The sequence below is a fragment of the Tripterygium wilfordii genome, chromosome 16, assembly GCF_013401445.1.
Source record: "Tripterygium wilfordii isolate XIE 37 chromosome 16, ASM1340144v1, whole genome shotgun sequence".
Classification (NCBI taxonomy): domain Eukaryota; kingdom Viridiplantae; phylum Streptophyta; class Magnoliopsida; order Celastrales; family Celastraceae; genus Tripterygium; species Tripterygium wilfordii.
The window spans coordinates 1,558,538-1,577,514 of NC_052247.1; the positions used below are offsets into that span (position 1 = coordinate 1,558,538).

The 18,977-nt window shown below is 36.5% G+C and overlaps 1 protein-coding gene across 2 annotated transcripts; it reads left to right on the top strand.

The window, feature by feature from the left end:
• Positions 1-9,487: 9,487 nt before the first annotated feature.
• Positions 9,488-18,897, top strand: LOC119980977. Of its 2 annotated transcripts, none has more exons than XM_038823891.1 (5): positions 9,488-9,748; positions 9,834-10,230; positions 10,685-11,524; positions 13,299-14,441; positions 15,577-18,897. In XM_038823891.1, the coding sequence occupies exons 2-5, from the start codon at positions 10,065-10,067 to the stop codon at positions 18,615-18,617; spliced, it is 5,190 nt and encodes a 1,729-aa protein (XP_038679819.1). In that variant the 5' UTR covers positions 9,488-9,748; positions 9,834-10,064; the 3' UTR covers positions 18,618-18,897. The 2 variants fall into 2 exon arrangements, with proteins under 2 accessions (XP_038679819.1, XP_038679820.1); XM_038823892.1 differs by having other exon boundaries at positions 9,490-9,748; positions 15,580-18,897.
• The last annotated feature ends 80 nt before the right edge of the window (positions 18,898-18,977 follow it).

The following is an 18,977-nucleotide window of genomic DNA, read 5'->3' on the forward strand; positions in this document are numbered from 1 at the left end:
ATTAGAAGGTTAGTGATCCCAATATCAGTATTTAGTTAGTAATTTAGGATTGAGTGTTTTTCTTCATTTTTTTTATTAGCTTTCATTCATTGTTAGGGATTTTGCTTGCGATGGATTAGGTTTCAATAAAATAACTAATTTATTATTTTTTTGTATCAAATTCTGGCAAACTCTTTTTTATTTATAGTTAATCCAGTTCTTTTCGCATATTTTCACCTTCGCTAATTTAAAAAGAAAACACCCTAAGTTCCTAATTTTGGCCTATCCATGGACATCTACATATTAAACACCAATTAAATCAAAACGGTAAATTTCATCACCACACAAAACATTTTAAAAACTACAATATGATTATCCTTTATCATTGTGTAAATCATAATTTAGTAATTTGATGATTTTTTATCACTATTTAAGTTGATATGATTATCCTTTATTACTATTAAATCAAAAGTGTTAATTTCAAATTAAGATGACCTTCTTAAAATGATTTGAATTTTTTTAATCCTTTTAAGATTTTAAAAATGAACTAAAGTATATATGTTTTAAATGTAAAAAAATGATCATGATTAGAAGTATTAATTATTTAAATATCTACCACACTTAAATTTGAATTTTTGAAGTCATAATTAACAATACAAATATTTGAATTTTTTTTAATCCTTTGTCTTTTAAAAACTTATTTAAATGCACAATTTTTTTTTCACTATACATCAAATTCTTCTCACTATCTTAAGATGTAGTCTCTGCATACTCTTTCCAGGATGACATAAGGCCTCTCTCATATTCAAAGGAGTGAATGGGAAGAAAGTTCTGACCTAATGGAAGTGGCTTCTAAATTTGATGCGGTGTATCAAACACACACACATTCATTTAAAACGATTCGAAGAAAGGATTGACCTTTATGAAGAAGCTCGAGGCAAATATATATATATTGTGAAGCAACAACATATCCTGTAAATTGGAAGATTAAATGCTATGAAGAATGGTGAGTAATTGTCACCTCCAAATTGGAATATTAAAATACTATGGTGGATACTGTCCACTTTGTATGCGTGAGGTTTGTTCCTTCTAACACTTTGATTTAATATATTTTGAAATTTGTTGATTGAAACATTCAGTTGAGGTACTTTGAGTGGAACCAATATTATGAGAAGTAATTTTATTATTTATTTTTGTTGTGATATTTTCAGGTGAATATACTGAGGGGACTAAGGAATATGGTAGCATAAAGTTTGTTGATATAAGTTTAGAAGAATACTCACCTGAGGAAAATCAAGGCCTAGACTACGAAAACACTTTTTCGAAACTTATTCTATGCGTTGGTTCTCATTTCACTGAAATTATAAATTCTTTCATCGTGCATCGCACGAGTTCAAACACTAGTTAATAATAATTAATTAGCACATCAGATAAGCTCGTGAGTTGAAAAAGTCTCCAGATCTCATCCATTGCACTTAGACTAATCAATCTTGTTTGCAAGTATGTCAACCATATAACCTATTATATATATATATATATATATATATATATATATATAACTTTTTTTTTTGGGAGTAAACGGCGGCATATGCGCGGTCGTTTACTGCCCGTTTAGTAGGGGGTACTATAGCAGACCCCGCTGTAGATGATTTGGATCATAAAATTTTTTATTTTATTTTGAAAAAATTATAGATGTGTTGTTTATGATCTAACGAATCCAACGGTATATTTTTTGTTCGAAACAAAAATCAAATTCATCGTGATCCAGACACCGAATGTTTTGAGTTTATATCCGACGGTTTAAAATTGTTAAGCATTTTTCATGTAGCATATGATTTTTGTTTTGAACAAAAAATATATCGTTGGATTCGTTAGACCATAAACTACACATCTATAATTTTTTCAAAATAAAATAAAATTTATTTTTGTCTCAAATTGTCATTACAGCGGAGCTTGATGTAATTTTATTATAGCAGAGCCCCGACACCCATTAGTAGGTTGGCCTTGCCCAGCGTTTTCCGCGAACGGAAAACGCCCTACCAAAGGGCCCTTAGACTTGCCTTTAATGATTTTTAACTTTTGAATAATAATTTTTTCTTTAAGAATAGAATAATTCTCCACCTCAAGTGAGGAATAATACGCGTCACAAAAAATATATTTGTTTAGGTCAACTTGTTATTATATATACATATAAATGCCAAAAGATATTGGTTGGCTATCTTTATAAATTGTAATAACAATTATTAATACTTGAAGACAAGCAAGTTGTTGCATGCCACCTCAAGAAAGTACGTATTACCAAACTTGTTATATATATATATATATAATGGGTCTCTATGCGGTATCAAATTGCGATATTAATTTACGGTATCAATTAATGACCGTTAGATGAATCGTATGATTGACACAATTTCCTTCTCTCTCCACACTCTGGTTCACTTCTCTCACTCGTTCACTTCTCTCTCATTCCCACCTCCATCGCCTCTTTCTATAATTGATCATCTCCGACCAATGACCACCTCCGACGGAAGACAACCTCCGATCGATGACACTCAACAAGAAGACCACCTCCATTAGGTCAATGGGAAGCCCTAAATCAACCTCCCCGAAGCCCAAATCCAAGGCTTCCAAGCCTAGTGAAATTACCAATGACATGTATTCAAGTGAAGTTGAATTATTGATGACTGGATTTTATAAAACAATAAAAGGATCATCAACAAATTTAATATGCTAATTAATTACTTGCCGTAAGAGAGACAAGAAGAAATAGGTAGCAAGAAGAAGATGAGAAAAAGGTGACTCTAAGTGTTATGACCTTGAGCAGGCTTGTAAATCACATGAGTTGATTTTCACCAACGTTTGATGTGAGATTTTTGTAGTCTCAACAACTAAATTCCATCTTTGGTCAAGTGAATTACCTACTAACATAAATCTTCAAGTGTCAATGAATAATCCATAATAAAGTATAAATTTTAGTTACCACAAGGAATCTGATTTACAACACTTACTTCTCACATACACTAATTACTTCATGTATTCAATTAATCAACTATTAAAATCAAATCATGTATTCAATTACTTTTTTTGACTATTTTTTTTATCGATATACATATACATCGGATTACACTCCCTAAACAATCAACTATATTGTCTGTTTTGGGATTTCGATTCCTGTGAATACATCAAATTATCCTCACGAGTTTGTTCCTCATGAGCCCAGTAACTAAGTCTTAGTTCAAGTCACTAAATCCATGAAAAGATTTAGTTGATTGTTTAAAGGTGAACCTTATAATATATACCAATCGAAAGACCTTGATCTCACTGACGTGACGTGGTATACATGTCTTTACAAATATCAAGCCCTGTCAATAAGTTCGTTAAGAGACCTTGTTATTGTCATTAAAAAATCTTTCAAGTGTCACTAACATGGTGTCTTGTGCGTTGATTTTCGACTACAAATGCCGTAAGTTTTGTTGGACGAAATGACGTTTAAGGAATGTTTAACGTTTGTGCATTGTACTTGATGGTTTTGCGTGATATAATTGGTCTTTGCTAAGTCCTTTTCGCTATCACTAAATAGCATCCATCAATGGAGTGGGGGCTTGGTAGCTGGCTTGTCATGGATCCTTATCCATAAATGTAGGGTGGAAATTTTTGTGGAGAATTTGTCTTTCCCGGATTAAAATAAATTTGGATATAATTATGCATCCGAAATTCATATCCAAACACAAAAAAAAATTTGTTCTATTTAAAACAGAGTTCGGATCCAAACACATAAATCTTGCTCGGTTTACTTGTTCGAACCCTAATCTAGATTAGGTTATTATGCAGTTTACTTGTCCGGATTTAAACCAATTTAGGTTTGGTCAATTAAGTAAGTCCGAAAATCCAATCCGAGTTAAGGTCCAGACATATAAATATTTCGTAAACGAATGTTATTATCTAACCCAAAACCAATTTTTTTTCCACCCCTACATATTGCTCTCCAATCAATTGTAAGTTGCGAAGTTCTTCATTGTCCATCCAAATAAAATCCCACCCCAAAATTCAAACGTTAATTAAGATTGAAATTTTTGATTGATTTGATCGATCTAAACAAAATAAAAGCCCCTTCCTTGATATTTGTTTGAATCGTTCTCAAAAATATAAAATTGAGCCTTTAAGAAAAGAAAATCACCTAGTAGAAACATTAATTAATACATTTTAATCCAGGGATGACCGAGTTAGGTGAGAATGAATTTTTTTTATTCGGGGATCTAAGTTCAACTCTCTATACATTAATTAGAACTATGCAATACTAACCAAAGATTTCTTGATAAAATTAGGGTTTTGTAGACATCTAATACAATATGTGCAAGTGTCAAGTGTGCAAGTGGTAGGGATGGTGACTTTTTGGTTGGCCATGAGAAAACGAGTGGAGTTAAGTGGGCTGGTACACCTTTTTGCAAGTGGCACTGACTATTAAACAGAGATGTCTGTGACCGCAAAAATGTGATATATACGGTAGACAATTGGCAAGTGGCAACAGACCATGCCTTAATTAATTATTGATTGAATTAAAATGAATGAGGAAGCTCTCACTTGTTGTGCTTCTCCTTCCCATCCATAGTCCCGCTCCGATTATCGGTATCGAAGCAAGGAGAGTGAATATGTAGGTTCAAGAAACCAATGACTGTAGTGTTGCTGAATCGATACATTGATCGATCTCTATCACTTTGATTGTTGTTCTCTAGCTGTGTTTTCTTTCTCTTTCTTTTTGGTTTTTCTTTCTCTATTTCTTGTTCATGGCTTTCATACTCTCCTTTTAATTTAATGGGTGGCATTGCTTTTACTTGGTTTAAAGATTCCTTGATCCAAAATGTACATAAATGTTCTCCCTATTTGCTGTGGGATAGTAGATATTGTAGGGTATTCATGGAGACTTTTCTCCCTATTTAAACCTACATTCTTTACTAACCTTATAAATTTTAAACGCTTGTTAATAAAAATCTCACAAAACTTCGACTTCTTTGCTTGAAAAGATTTTTCAAATTTTAGTACTAAAGGAGGCATTGATTCATGGGGCAACAGCCAAGGCAAGCAACGAATTGTAGGTACTTTGGTGATTATATATTGTTCCCGACCATGTCCACTGCATGAGTATTAATTGTGCATGAGAGTTGTTTATTTTTATTGGGATAAAGAGTGTTGCTTTATTCTGGCTGGTTATCTCTCCGGATTTAAGGTTTATGGTGCACAAGATCGAGAATTCAAACCAACCAATTGAGAGACTAGGTGACTCTTCGGTTAAAAAAAAAGTTTTTTTTTATTACGCAAATGACCTAATTATTTTGTAGCTTTTATGCGAAAAGTATGGTTAGAAGCAAGATTAGAGTTATCTATGGGTGGGGATAGAATATAATAATAGAATAACGCTTGAGACCGCCAAAAAGTAATCCCTAAAAGATCCTCATTTAATGTGGAATGTTAGATGTGAAATAAACCCTTTACGTGTGTTTTTAATCAATAGTTATTTTAATGCCACATAGATTTTGAGGACTTTTGAGGGTAATATTTTGGGGGTCTCTAACATTGTCCATAATAATATGGAAATGCATTTCTCCTCATCTCCTTCTCCTCTTCATTCTTTGCTCAATATTCATCTAATTTGATTCTCTTTACAGCTCCACCAGAAAACTAGCTTTTAGTGACAAGAAAATAACACCCAGAAATTCTATAATTCTCTTCAATGATATGGAAATACCTTAAAAACCAAGTTGCCTTTATATCATTTCTATGATTGCTTGATCTTGAAGTCTGAAAAGATCAACATTTCACTTTAAAGCTTTTGATAACTATTACAAGATCAATGGGCTCAGATTTGGGCTGTAGAGCCCAAATGAAGTTGAAACAAAGCCCATCCGTTTTGCTGCTTAACAGATCTGGGTTAGACCTTTGGAGTGAAGTTGGGCCGGGCCACATAGAAGCAGTTGCTGTTTATGAATTATGACCTGATTTTGCAATCACTGTTCTGTCACGCAAGCAACTAGAGAAAGTCAAGGACGCAAGACGGCAAGAGGGACCCACCATGTTATCGAACTTCAATTCGGGAAGTAAAATATGATGCAAGAACCCCAAATATATATATATATATATATTTATTTATTTATTATTATATTTTAGTGTATTTTTCATTTGATATACCCAACCTCCAGTTTGGGGTCTCTGTAACGGAAACCCCTACAATTTTTTTACATCACCGTCAGATCTATTCAACAGCAGTGTGGAATCTGGAGAATGGAAGTTAACTTGATTGGTCAGGTTGTCTGTCCAGAACCTTGAGGTTCAAGGTTTCATTCTCATCATAGGGTTTGAGATTTAGGTAGTTTTTCATCCATTATGGACCTTGTGATGGATTTTATGTCATTTGGGCATGACTTAACGTGTGTGTGATTTGTGTACCTTTTAAAAAAAAAAAAAATCAGTATGGACCTTGTGGTGGAATCTGCGCTGTTTTTAAAATTTTAAAAAATATATTGGACGCTGAGATAGGAACTGCTTGTAGTCTCACTGCGGATACCTTCAACTACCCAACCACAGCAAATTAGCTACACAACTCATCTGCTATTTTCTTGGTCTTTTTTTTGGACTTTGATTAATGTTTTCTGAACAATTAGTGTGACTCAATAAAATCGCCACATATTGATTGTAGTATTATTTTTGTACATTTGGATGATAAAAAAAAAAAACTAAGATCTTACATGACAAACACCTATCGTATCAACAAACAAATACTACTTAATGTTATCATGAGGAGAAGCCCAAACGATTAGTGAATCAGTAGATTTAGAGGGCACTCTCAAGTTACAACTATGCAAAAAAATCATCACATAAGTTTCTTTGTCGCCATGGATTGAATTGCTAAAATTATTTATTTTGATAATTAATTTTGCTTCCACAACTTGAAAACTGAAAGTTAGACATGCCATTGAAATATTACTAAGTGTCTCGAATTTAATTAAGTAGATATTGAGGATTATAAGATATTGTATCTACCTAATATTCCATACCATTCCTGTGAACAAGTGTATTCACCAATTGTTGTTGATTAATTAGCTCATGCCTACGTAGAACTCCAATATTTTCCCCTTTCATATATGATCACAATGGTAGTATATAATATATATATTATGGAATTTCAAGAATGTCCCTCAATCATTTAAATTTTTAGATACTATGAGGTCCCACATTAATATTTCATAAAAATTATTATAATTAGGGATTTATGAGACAAATAATAGGAATTGATCCTTCGTGTAACCTAAGGGCTACGCCCAGATTTTCTTATAAAGTACTAGAAACACCAGCTCTTGAACATCATATATATATATATATAAAAGAATTATCCTATAAGATCTTAAAACGATGTCTTAAAACGATGTCTTAAAATGAGATTCTAATTTTTAGAATTCATTTTTAGGATTCAAAACATTTTTTAAAATTTTAAAAAAATATATTTGTATCTTAATCTGTTTTACGAACCCAACGATATATATTTATTGATAAAATGAAAGTTTATAAAAAAAGGTCTAGAATCTCATTTCAGAAAACTTGAGTTACCAAAACATAAAATACAATAGTTCAGGGACCACTACGAGAAAGTTGATAGAATGGTCAATATTCCATGTGTTGCCGACGCAGCACAGAATATGCCTTGCCTAGTTGGGTGACGTAAGCCCTACTCTACTCAGAGTCACGCTCCAAAGAGCGCGTCAGATTGGTTGGCGGACATGTCCTGTTCTCAACTTGCGGTCCAAGCCAAAATATAGATGGTACACGTGCATCGACACGTGCCGTTGTGACGGTGACTTTGTCGTTTTATGAAGAGAAGTAAACTGAGAGGCGGGAAAAAGTGGATTGGCGCTGATTTTGATGCTAATTACAAGCAAGTCCTCGAACATGGAACAATTTATAATCTTGCATTAACTAACCAATTGTGCAGGCGTTCATAATGGAAGTTAGTTGTAATAGAGTTATTAGTTGGAGTAGTAAAGATGGTATGTATCACTATTGTGACTAAAGTTCGAATCCCCCTCCCCAAATGAAAAAAGAAGAAGTTGTAACAACGAAACTTGATTGGGATGTATCCATGCGAAGAAGAAAAGATTCACAAATCATGTAATTCTACAAAGGAGGAGAATGATTGTGACCAAGTGCGAATAGAGCCAATAACATCTCGATATTCATGACCAATGCCGTTGACGTCACTAATCTCACATCGTCTTCCAATCGAGTGTGGTCTAAAAAGTCAAGCTCACCCTTTAATAAATAACAAGACCTTTTTCATAAGTATGGTGAGTTTGGGCTTCCTTGGGTTGGGTTTTGATATATAGTAGTTGGACTTGGAGAAACAAAACAGTGCGAGTTCGATGTCATTCATGATAATTGAATAACGTAAAATATATAATATTATTTGTATGTATGAGAGCGTGTATTTCAGATTTTTGATGACGTAAAGGTCAAGTCATTATTGGGGGTATTAAGGGCAATTATTGGAGGAAAGGAGATGTCCCACCAGTGGACACAATTCCAACATTGTCATCTGTAGAAGGGAATTGGACAGCCATGGAAGAAGGATCTTGAGAGTCACTCTCTGATACCAGAAAGAGACTTGGATAAATGATGTTTTAAATAATATTGACAAAGGGTTACTATCAATCAAATTAAAGTGAGGAAAATATTGAGGAGACTATTTATTTGAGGAGATAACAAAGATTGCAAAAAAAAATATAACCTTCGGAGAACTTTGTTGGATTTCTATGGGCTTCAGTATCTTGGACCTCATTATGGGCTTGAGATATCTACCCTTTAACCTCAATTATTTAAATTTTATTTTTTTAATGACCAAAAATCCCGAGTCTTTGATCCATATAAATCCCGAATATTTACATTGTCTTACTCTGTTCAAGTACTTGATAAGCCAATTTGACCCAGTGGTTGGTTGTGAAAAAGAAATCAAAAGATGTTTGAAAGTGTAAAAATCAAAATGAATAGTAAACCATATTTGAAGCCAATTAGAATTCCTTCTTAAAAAAGATATTTTTGTAATTAAGATTTACAAGAGATTTAGGGGTAATCTGTTGGAATTCAAACCCATTTTTATATAATTATTTTGATTTGGATAACTATTTCGTTGGTATATGGAAACAAAATTAGCGAGATTTTCAAATAAAATTCAAATTTAAAACTGTATTAAATACAGGGGTAAAACCGTCACCATATAAGACACGTGCGATGCGTGCGGTTCACCCTACCATAGTACCATGCGTAAAATATTGAAAAAACCAAGGGTGTGTTGGGGTAATGGGGAGAAAACAAAACAATGGAGGGGCCAAAGTAAAAAAAGCTAAAGTTGATTGATAACAATTTTAAAAAGAAAAGATAGGGAGAGGGATATAAATCGAGAAAAAAAATAAAAAAAGGAAATATTTTAGTGTTTTAGACGCGGACGCCAAAAGAGATTGGAATCTAGTTTAGTAGTGCCGTTGAGATACGGATACCAATCTCTCTCTCCTCTCTCAAGGTTCTCTTTGTTCCTTATCGGCTCCCGTTCTCACTTTCTCGCCGCAGAGAGACGATCATCCCCAGCCACAGAAACCGAGAGAAAATCCGAGACAAAGGAAGGGAAGAAGATTATAGACATATACAGAAGTCCTCATGGCGTTGGCAGTCTTTCTTCCAACGATCTGATCCTGAAACCCTAGAACCGCATCGCTTCTCCATCTCTCAGGTTCGTTGGGGCACTTTTTTTTTGCTTTACTTGAGATTTTTTGTCGAGAATCTTTGAATCATTGTGCAGTCTGGTGTTGCCGCAGGCTTGCACGGTCTGCCTTACCGATTCCTGTGATCTTCATACCTGGGAATTTCAGTTTTGAGCTCCTTTTGTATAAGCTTCTTGCGTACGCGAACCCTAGATTCGGTGCTTGGCTGCCCCTTGTGTTTTTGTTTCGATCTAGGTTGCGGCGGCGCTGTTTTCGTTTTTGGATTCCGTGCTGCACGGTACATAATATTGCTGCGGGGAGTTTTACTCATGCGGGTTGGTTTTCATGCCGCCAGAGCCTGTACCGTGGGATCGGAAGGACTTCTTCAAGGAGAGGAAGCACGAGAGGCCCGAGTCATTAGGCTCCGGTTCTCGGTGGAGGGACTCCCCCTCTCATCACGGATCGCGTGAGTTTGCACGTTGGGGATCTGGGGACTTTCGCAGAGCTCCTGGTGAGTTTTCCTTCCGCATAGCTCCTTTCAACTTATCTATCTGCAAAAAAAATTAACTTTTGTATATGCAATTTTCCCTTTATTTTATTAGTTCTAAATTCTAGGGTTTCTTTTTTCACCTTGAAGATGGTGTTGGAATTTTTTATGTATTTTCTGGCTTTCTAATATTCTATGAGTTTTTAATCTTCCGGTTTTTGTGTCTTTTCTCGTTTGAATTTTTTTGCCCGGTATTAATCTATTTTGCGTTTTTTTTCTTATAAATTGAATCTTAAAGAAGAACGAGTTATTGTGGTTATATTTCCTCTGGTTCGTCAAAAGATTGATTTCTCGCCTTTACGGAATATGTCGTATGTGGAAGTATTAGATTTTCATTCTAAGGAAAGAACATATATTATTCCTAAGTTAATTTTTTCCTGGTTTTTTCCCCCCTTTTTGTTTAAATATTATATGAAAGGCCATGGTAAGCAGGGTGGTTGGCACGCATTTACTGAGGAAAATGGTCATGGATATTCGCCCTCGTGGTCCGGTGGCAAGATACTGGAAGACGACCGGCCATCCATTTCGCATGGAGATGGGAAATGTGGAAGAAACAGTCGTGAGAATAGAGGGTCCTTTAATCCCAGAGAATGGAAAGGTCATACTTGGGAAACAAGCAATGGGTCCTTGAATGCACCTGGTAGGCTGCTTGATGTTGATAATAATAGTGAACAAAGGTCAGTTGATAATGTGCCTCATTCTGACACTGTGAACATATGGGATCAGCTTCACTTGAAAGAACGTCATGATAATAAGATAGGCCTTATCAATGGGTTGGGCACAGGCCAGAGATCCGAGAGAGAGAGCTCACTGGATTGGAAGCCTCTTAAGTGGATCCGTTCTGGTAGCTTGTCTTCCCGGGGCTCTGGTTTCAGCCATTCAAGCAGCTCAAAGAGCCTAGGTGGTGCAGACTCCAATGAAGGAAAGGCTGAATTGCTGCATAAGAATGCTTCTCCGGTCCAATCGCCTTCAGTTGATGGTGCTGCCTGTGTGACATCGTCAGTGCCCTTTGAAGATACAACTTCTAGGAAGAAGCCACGTCTTGGATGGGGTGAGGGACTTGCAAAGTATGAGAAGAAGAAAGTTGAGGGTCCTGATGTTTGTGTGAATAAAGAAGGAAATGTTGTTTGTGCTAGTAATCTAGAGTCCAATCATTCTCTGAGTTCTAACTTCGCTGACAAGAGTCCTAAAGTCGTGGGTTTTTCAGATTGTGCATCTCCTGCGACTCCGTCATCTTTTGCTTGTAGTTCCTCTCCAGGTAAGAGCTGATTTGCTTGCATCTTTTAACAAGTTCTACGTTAATTATGTTGATTAATTAATTGCATAAGTGGTAAAGCAATAAATGTTGATCTTTGGCATGATTAAAGAATATTATGAAACTTAGTTATAAATGTTAATATCTTTTAGATGACTAACTACTGCTATACTTGTTGGTATTGTCTTTAGTGGTGTATTTACGCACTTATGTTGTTACATTACATGGAGTTTAGGTAAGGTGTGGTGTAGCTAAACTTGAAATGGTAGCGAGCTAAATGTTAGGGAGCTGCATGGCAGCATCTGAAACTTGTATGAAAGTGGTGGGGTGGTTATGATGTTGATTTGTCTATAGTGCTTATCCAGATCATCGTCCATTATAGATTTAATCACTTGGTTTATAATGTGTTCCTTCTCTTTTCTGGTTCCTCATTTTAGTTTAGACTTGTACCTCAATCGTTATCTGTTTTGCTTCTCGCACCCAGCTCATTTTCGAATAATACTCTTATTGGCTGAGCCTTTATAGTTGTTCACTGCATGTGCACTTTGTGGCATTGTCCCTTTCATTTATCTTTCATTGTATTTATTTTTCTTAAATCAATTTTTTAGGATTTCGTTTTTGAACATGTGTCCATTCTGTCTTGTACTTCTTCAAATGTCAAGTCATTTCTTGGGGTCCGACAATTTTTGAGATATCCTTTTGATTGGAACTTTCTGACCCATTGTTTTGGAGTTTTTCCATCCCTAGTCTTAAAAATGCTACCATCAATAACTATTTCCCATATTTATTTATTTATTTATTTTTACTGATAGAAGTCTATCATATATTTAGTCTTTTTGCTGGTTGATTAGAGATGTGGATTTTGGAAATACAATTATCGATATTGGGTTTTGACAATGAAGATTTGTTATACTGCCAACGATGATTATATTTCTTATTTATTTATTTTTACTGATAAAAGTCTGTCATATATTTAAGTCTTTTTGCTGGTTGATTAGAGATGTGGATTTTGGAAATAAAATTATCCGATAATGAAGATTTGTTATACTGCCAATGATGATTATATTCCTTATTTATTTATTTATTTTTAGAGATGATATTGGTTTTAGGCATGCTTCAACTGGATTTTTTAAATGGCCTAATGCTGATGTACTAGTTAGTTTATTCTCTCTCTTCTTTTTATCCAGTTCACCTATGTTATTCCTCTTCTCTTTGGTTGTCGTGTTAGTTTAGTATGGTTGTGCTGTTGAGCCTTTCATCTATCATATCTCTTTTTTAATAAATGTCAACGGTTTTATCAAATATAGGGGACAAAACGACAAAATAGTTAAAGCATGCCAAGTATCTCGTTCACCCTTTGGGGAATATAGCAATGTTTAATTTCATAATTAATGTGATAAATTGAATATATACTCGACTTTCATGTAAATGAAATTATTTTTCTGTGTTTTTTGGTGACCAATTTAGGAAACCTCCCTTTCTTGCGATTAAGAACTATCGTGGGATTATGCGAACTGTACAATTAATTTCTTTCTTCCTAAGTATTAAATAACACTGTTAGGTGACCGCCAAATTTGTTTAATTTGTTTTTAATGCTCATGCAATGCCATGACAATCTACTTCTACCTCTAGTATTCCTTGCAAACTTCAATAACTAAAATGACCTGGCTTATCCCCACCTGCCCAACTGGTCTCTCTTTGTATTATATTTAGTTGATTATCTACTTGATATTTTCTTCCCAAGTTTGAATTTTCTGTTTTTATCCTGTTGTTGTAGGTGTAGAGGACAAATCTTCTGGCAAAGCAGTAAATATGGATAATGATATCATTACCTTCTGTGGTTCACCGAATCTTGGATCTCAGAATTTTCTTGAAGGAATCTCATTTAATTTAGAGAAGTTGGATGTTAGCTCAATAGTTAATTTAGGTTCTTCACTCGTTGATCTGCTTCAGATGGATGATCCTTCTGCCCATTCTAGTTTCGCGAGATCATCTGCCATGAATAAATTGCTTTTATGCAAGAGTAATGTATTGAAGGTTCTGGAGATGACTGAATTGGAAATTGATTTGCTTGAAAATGAACTTAAGTTACTGAAATTTGAATCCAAAAATGGATGTCTATGTCTGGCAACATCTGGTTCTGTTCACACTGAGGAGAATGCAAAACTGTGTAGCGAACTTGGATCAAAATTCGTCATGGTTCCTCGACCTCCCCCCCTGCAAGTTGATACTGCTGATGCAATTGTGGAGGAATGTAACAGAGAAGAACTCAGTGTTGGTGGTGAGGATATTGAGAGCCCTGGAACTGCTACTTCCAAATTAGCTGAATCCATATCCTTGGAAAAGGCGGTATCTTCATCTGCTTTGAAGTGCAGTGAACGTTCTGGGGAATTAGATGCATCTCAACCTACAAATTTGGTGGCGAGTTTGGTTAATACTTCTAATGAGGAAGATGTTGTTGTATCTTCCGGCCGGGAAGGAAGTTTGCCTTTGAAGATCATGAATGATAGAACACCTATTACTAATGATGTGGGTTTTCATACTGATGTCGAGCACAAACTGTCTGAAGCGATATTAACTGAAAATAATGAGTCTGCGAATAAAGCATTTGAAGTATTTAATAAGTTGCTGCCTAGTAAGCAATCTGATTTTACAGGTGTTGCCAACGTGGTATCCTGGAGGAAGGACTCATTTATTAAAGAGAGATTTGCAGGGAGGCAGCGGTTTTTACGATTTAAGGAGAGAGTTATCACCCTTAAGTTCAAAGCTTTCCAGCACCTTTGGAAGGAGGACATGCGTGCACTTTCTGTAAGGAAACACCGAGCAAAATCTCAGAAAAAAAGTGATTTAGGCTTGCGAACAACGCATGGCGTATATCAGAAGCATCGGTCATCTATTCGCTCTAGATTCTCTTCTCCTGGTAATGATCTGCCCCCTTTTAAGCTTTCCTCTTTTATCTTAATTTTTTTTCTAGGTTGTTGATCTTACTGCTGTGCTTTTATTAATAAGCTGAAGGTTCTGAAACCTATTAGATACCTTTAATGATCCCTTCTCCACACTCGGAATGTTTATAACCCTATTCCGGTCTATTTTAGTATGGAATGAACCTATGATCTTGGATCCACCATGAGATTATCTTTTTTTTTTTAAAGGAAAAACTTTATTACCAGCACCGAGGGGGTGCGACCCAAAGATAGCCAAAACGGCTAGGCTTACATGACTTTAATGTAATCAAGCAAATTAGAGCAAGTAGCATTCCCCTTGAGATTATCAAGTACAAGTTTGTAACCCTAGTCCATTTCCCTTTGGATGTGATGCTCACTTTATTTGCTTCTTTTTTGCTTGTGTTGAAGCTTTAATTGGTAATTGGTTAACTATTTGAAACCTTGTTTCTGGGATAGATATACTTATTTTTTCCACTACTATCAACCGCTACAAATGTTAGTATTAATTATAATCATCCACTCTTGTGAACGGGGATTTAATAATAATCCTAGGCAAATTTGGTTTAATATAAAATAAGAATCTTTTTATATATTTGTTTTTTATGCTATGCAAAGATAAAATCTGGAGTTTGCTCGGCAGTGTTCTGAATCCATATGGAGAGCTTAGGTTCTCAAAAAAGTGTTATTAGGTCTATTTGACTTTATACGGTTATGGTCCTTTCAGATTGATGTTTATGTTCAGGCGCTTTCTATCCGTTGCAGGTTTTATGTTTGTTGTGTGAAGTGTAAATTCACTGTTTAAACTTGATGTCCGTTTTGTGTTTGCTGTCACATGTTGACTTAGATGATACTTAAATATACAGTCAACACTTGATGTCCGTTTTAGAAGGTTTCTTTGGTATGTTCGTTTTGTTGGTGACATTGCTAGACTGTATTTGGCAAATAATTATCTGAGTGCTTGTTTGTATTCAAAAACTGTTTTGACAATTTGTCGAGTTTTTGTCCTATTGTGATACTAATTGCTTATTTTTACCTTTCTCCTTTCTGAAGAAGTGACGATTCCTGCAAAATTTCTCATTTTTTCTTTCTATTTAAAACTCTCGTCTGTAGCAGGAAATGTGAGCTTAGTCCCAACCACTGAGATAATTAATTTTACAAGCAAGCTACTCTCTGATTCCAGAGTCAAGCATTGCAGGGAGGCCTTGAAGATGCCAGCATTAATTTTAGACAACAAGGAGAAGATGCTATCTCGGTTTACCTCTAGTAATGGATTACTTGAAGATCCTTTGGCTGTGGAGAAGGAGAGAACATTGGTCAACCCTTGGACGCTGGAAGAGAAAGAAATTTTCATGGATAAGCTAGCCGTTTTTGGGAAGGATTTCAGAAAAATTGCTTCTTTTCTTGATCACAAGACTACTGCTGACTGTGTTGAGTTTTACTACCAAAATCACAAATCTGATTGTTTTGAGTGGACTAAGAAGAAGAAGCTTGATCTCGGTAAGCAAAAGAAGTCTGTCACTAATAGTACGTACATGGTGGCATCTGGGAAGAAATGGAATCGCGAAGTAAATGCTGCCTCACTTGAACTTCTGGGTGCAGCTTCAGTAATGGCAACTCATGTAGATAATGGTACTGGAAGTCAGCAGATGTGTCCTGGTAATGTCTTCCGGACAGGATATAATGATTCTAAAGTACCTCAGGTTGATGATGTCATGGTGGAAAGGCCAGGCAGCTTTGATATTCATGGGAATGAAAGAGAAACTGTTGCTGCTGATGTGTTAGCAGGCATTTGCAGTTCCTTGTCCTCAGAGGCAATGAGTTTTTGCTTAACTAGCTCTGCTGACCATGGGGAGGGCTATCAAGAGCGGAGGTATCAGAATATGAATTCTGTCGTAAAAGGTCCTTCAACATCTGATGTGACACAGTATGTTGATTATGAGACTTGTTCAGATGAGAGTAGTGGGGAAATGGATCCAGCTGATTGGACAGATGGGGAGAAATCTATCTTTATACAGTCTGTGTCATCCTATGGTAAGGATTTCACGAAGATTGCTCGATGTGTTCGAACTAGGTCCATGGATCAGTGCAAGGTCTTCTTTAGCAAGGCTCGGAAGTGCCTTGGACTGGATCTGCTTCATCCTGAACCCCGCAATGTGGGAACACCAGCAAGTGATGATGCGAATGGAGGTGGTGACGATGCAGAGGATGCTTGTATTTTCGAGACAGGTTCAACTGTCTGCAGTGATAAGATGGGCTCTAAGATGGATGGGGACTTGCCATTGTCTGTCATAAATTCAAAACAGTATGAATCCAATCATATGAAGTACATGGATTTGGAAACTGACCTGAACAAATCAGAAGGGAAGGATTGGATGGGACCTCCAGAATCTAACAATTGCAAAACAGTTAAAACTTCGATGCCTGATATGTGCCAGGCAGAGGTTAGGGCTGAGCAAGTTTCTGAATGTGACCAAAAATCATCAGTTGAATCGGCCACTACCGAAGCTAGAAAAGATGAAGTGACTGAACAAGGCTTTGCAACTGCAGGCTCAGCTTCAGTTGGAGAGGCGGTTGACCTAGGTGCATCTAGTTCAAATGTTATGGTTGAGAAAGAGGCTGTCGGGGAGGTTTCTAGTGGAAATAGTTTGGAAAGAGAAGTTTTATTGCCAAGCCTGAGTGATAAAGTGGATAGGAAGCACTGTGGTGACCCAAGCAGCCATAGTGGGTCTATGCAAGATCCCAATGCGAGTGGAAATGCTCATCAACTGTCTGTAGATACTAGTGCTTGTTCACCATCAAGGCCAATCTCTGAAAACAAGCAACAGGTTTTGCTTAAGTTGGATAGCCTGGAAAAACCTCCCGTCATATGCATTCCTAAGGAGCATTGTGTTTCTACTTCTATTTCTGTCGCACATGATTCAGCTGTCATTACGAGTGATAAAATGCTTGTCCATGATAGGCCGTCATCGACTCTTGATGTTCAAGCTAGTGCAGATAAGCAAGGTCATAAATCCGTTGGCCAGGATGACTGTCAACAACATTTGTCTTTACATCCTTCATCGAACCATATTGAATCCCCCCAGATTATCACTGGTTATCCGTTGCAAATTCCAACTAAGAAGGATATGAACCGTGATTCAAGTTGCAGACAGTTATCTGAAGTCCATAACTACTGTAATTCAGATGGGAATTTGACTGGTCCATCTTTGACTCAGGATTGCTATCTTCAAAAGTGTAACAGCAGTTCAAAACTTCCGTGTACAGTGGCAGAGTTTACGCCAAAGTCCCAAAAGAAGGAACAAATTGCTGGTTATCCAAGAGGCCATTCAAAGAGTTTGTCTGATGCGGAAAAACCATGTGGAAATGGTGATTTCAAGTTGTTTGGTGCGATACTCAGTCATCCATCCTCTGCACAGAAGGCGGATTCCATTTCTATTTCTCATGAGAACGATGAGAGGGGGATTCATCAACCTAGACAGAGTAGTAAGACATCAAATATTAAATTCACCAGCCATCCCATTGCAGAAGGAAATACAGGTGTCCTCAAGTTTGACCGAAACAATAATTTGGGGGGCCTTGAGAACGTTCCCATTAGAAGTTATGGCTTCTGGGATGGGAATCGGATACAAACTGGTTTTTCAGCGTTGCCTGATTCTACCCGTTTGCTGTCTACGTATCCTGCCGCATTTGCCAATTATCAAGGTTCCACATTGAAAATAGACCAGCAATCATTGCAGGCTGTTATTAAGAATAATGAACGAAATGTGAATGTCCTCTCTCCTAGGGAGATAGGAGGAGCTAATGGGCTGTTGGATTATCAGCTGTACAGGAGTCCTGATGGTACTAAAGTGCATCCATTTGCAGTAGATATGAGGCAACGGCAAGAAGCATTGCTTGCCGAGATTCAAAAACGAAACGGTTATGAAGCAGTCTCAAGCTCACAGCAACAGCAGCAGCAGCAGCAGCAGGGAAGGGCGATGGTGGGGATGAATGTTGTGGGAAGAGGAGGAATCCTTGTAGGGGGACCTTGCACAGGTGTTTCGGATCCTGTAGCTGCGATCAAGATGCACTATGCGAAAACAGACCTATATGGTGGCCACAGTGGTGGTATCATCAGGGAGCAGGAATGGAGAGGCAATGGGGAGACATAGGCAGCAGGTAGTAGGATTGCAGAAAGGGCCTCCGTTAAGTGGCCCCTGGTCGGCAAATATCTTTTTTTGCCGCATCCATGTATTATAGTTTTTGTATTGTTCAATGGAATGATAGGGCATTAGAAGGTTCTTAATTTCATCTTTTTTTGGTAAGTTTTTTTTGGTGCTTGTAGCATTTACAGCAGGCAGGCTTTGTATTTGTTGTATCTGAGATCAAAAATACTGAATAATCTGCCAAAAACTTGGGAGTGGTATCAGTTATACTCCATCTCACCACCCATTTCAATGTAGCGATATCCCTTACTGTTTCATAGATTTTGTTCATCTGTATTGCCGGTGCCAGGTTAGCCATCTTTAGTT

Bases quoted from the DNA above. Each gene is read 5' to 3' on its own strand.
- LOC119980977 (XM_038823891.1), top strand. From the start codon at position 10,065: ATGCCGCCAGAGCCTGTACCGTGGGATCGGAAGGACTTCTTCAAGGAG. The intron at 10,231-10,684 runs GTGAGTTTTCCT...ATTATATGAAAG, and splicing joins GGACTTTCGCAGAGCTCCTG to GCCATGGTAAGCAGGGTGGT. The intron at 14,442-15,576 runs GTAATGATCTGC...TCTCGTCTGTAG, and splicing joins CTCTAGATTCTCTTCTCCTG to CAGGAAATGTGAGCTTAGTC.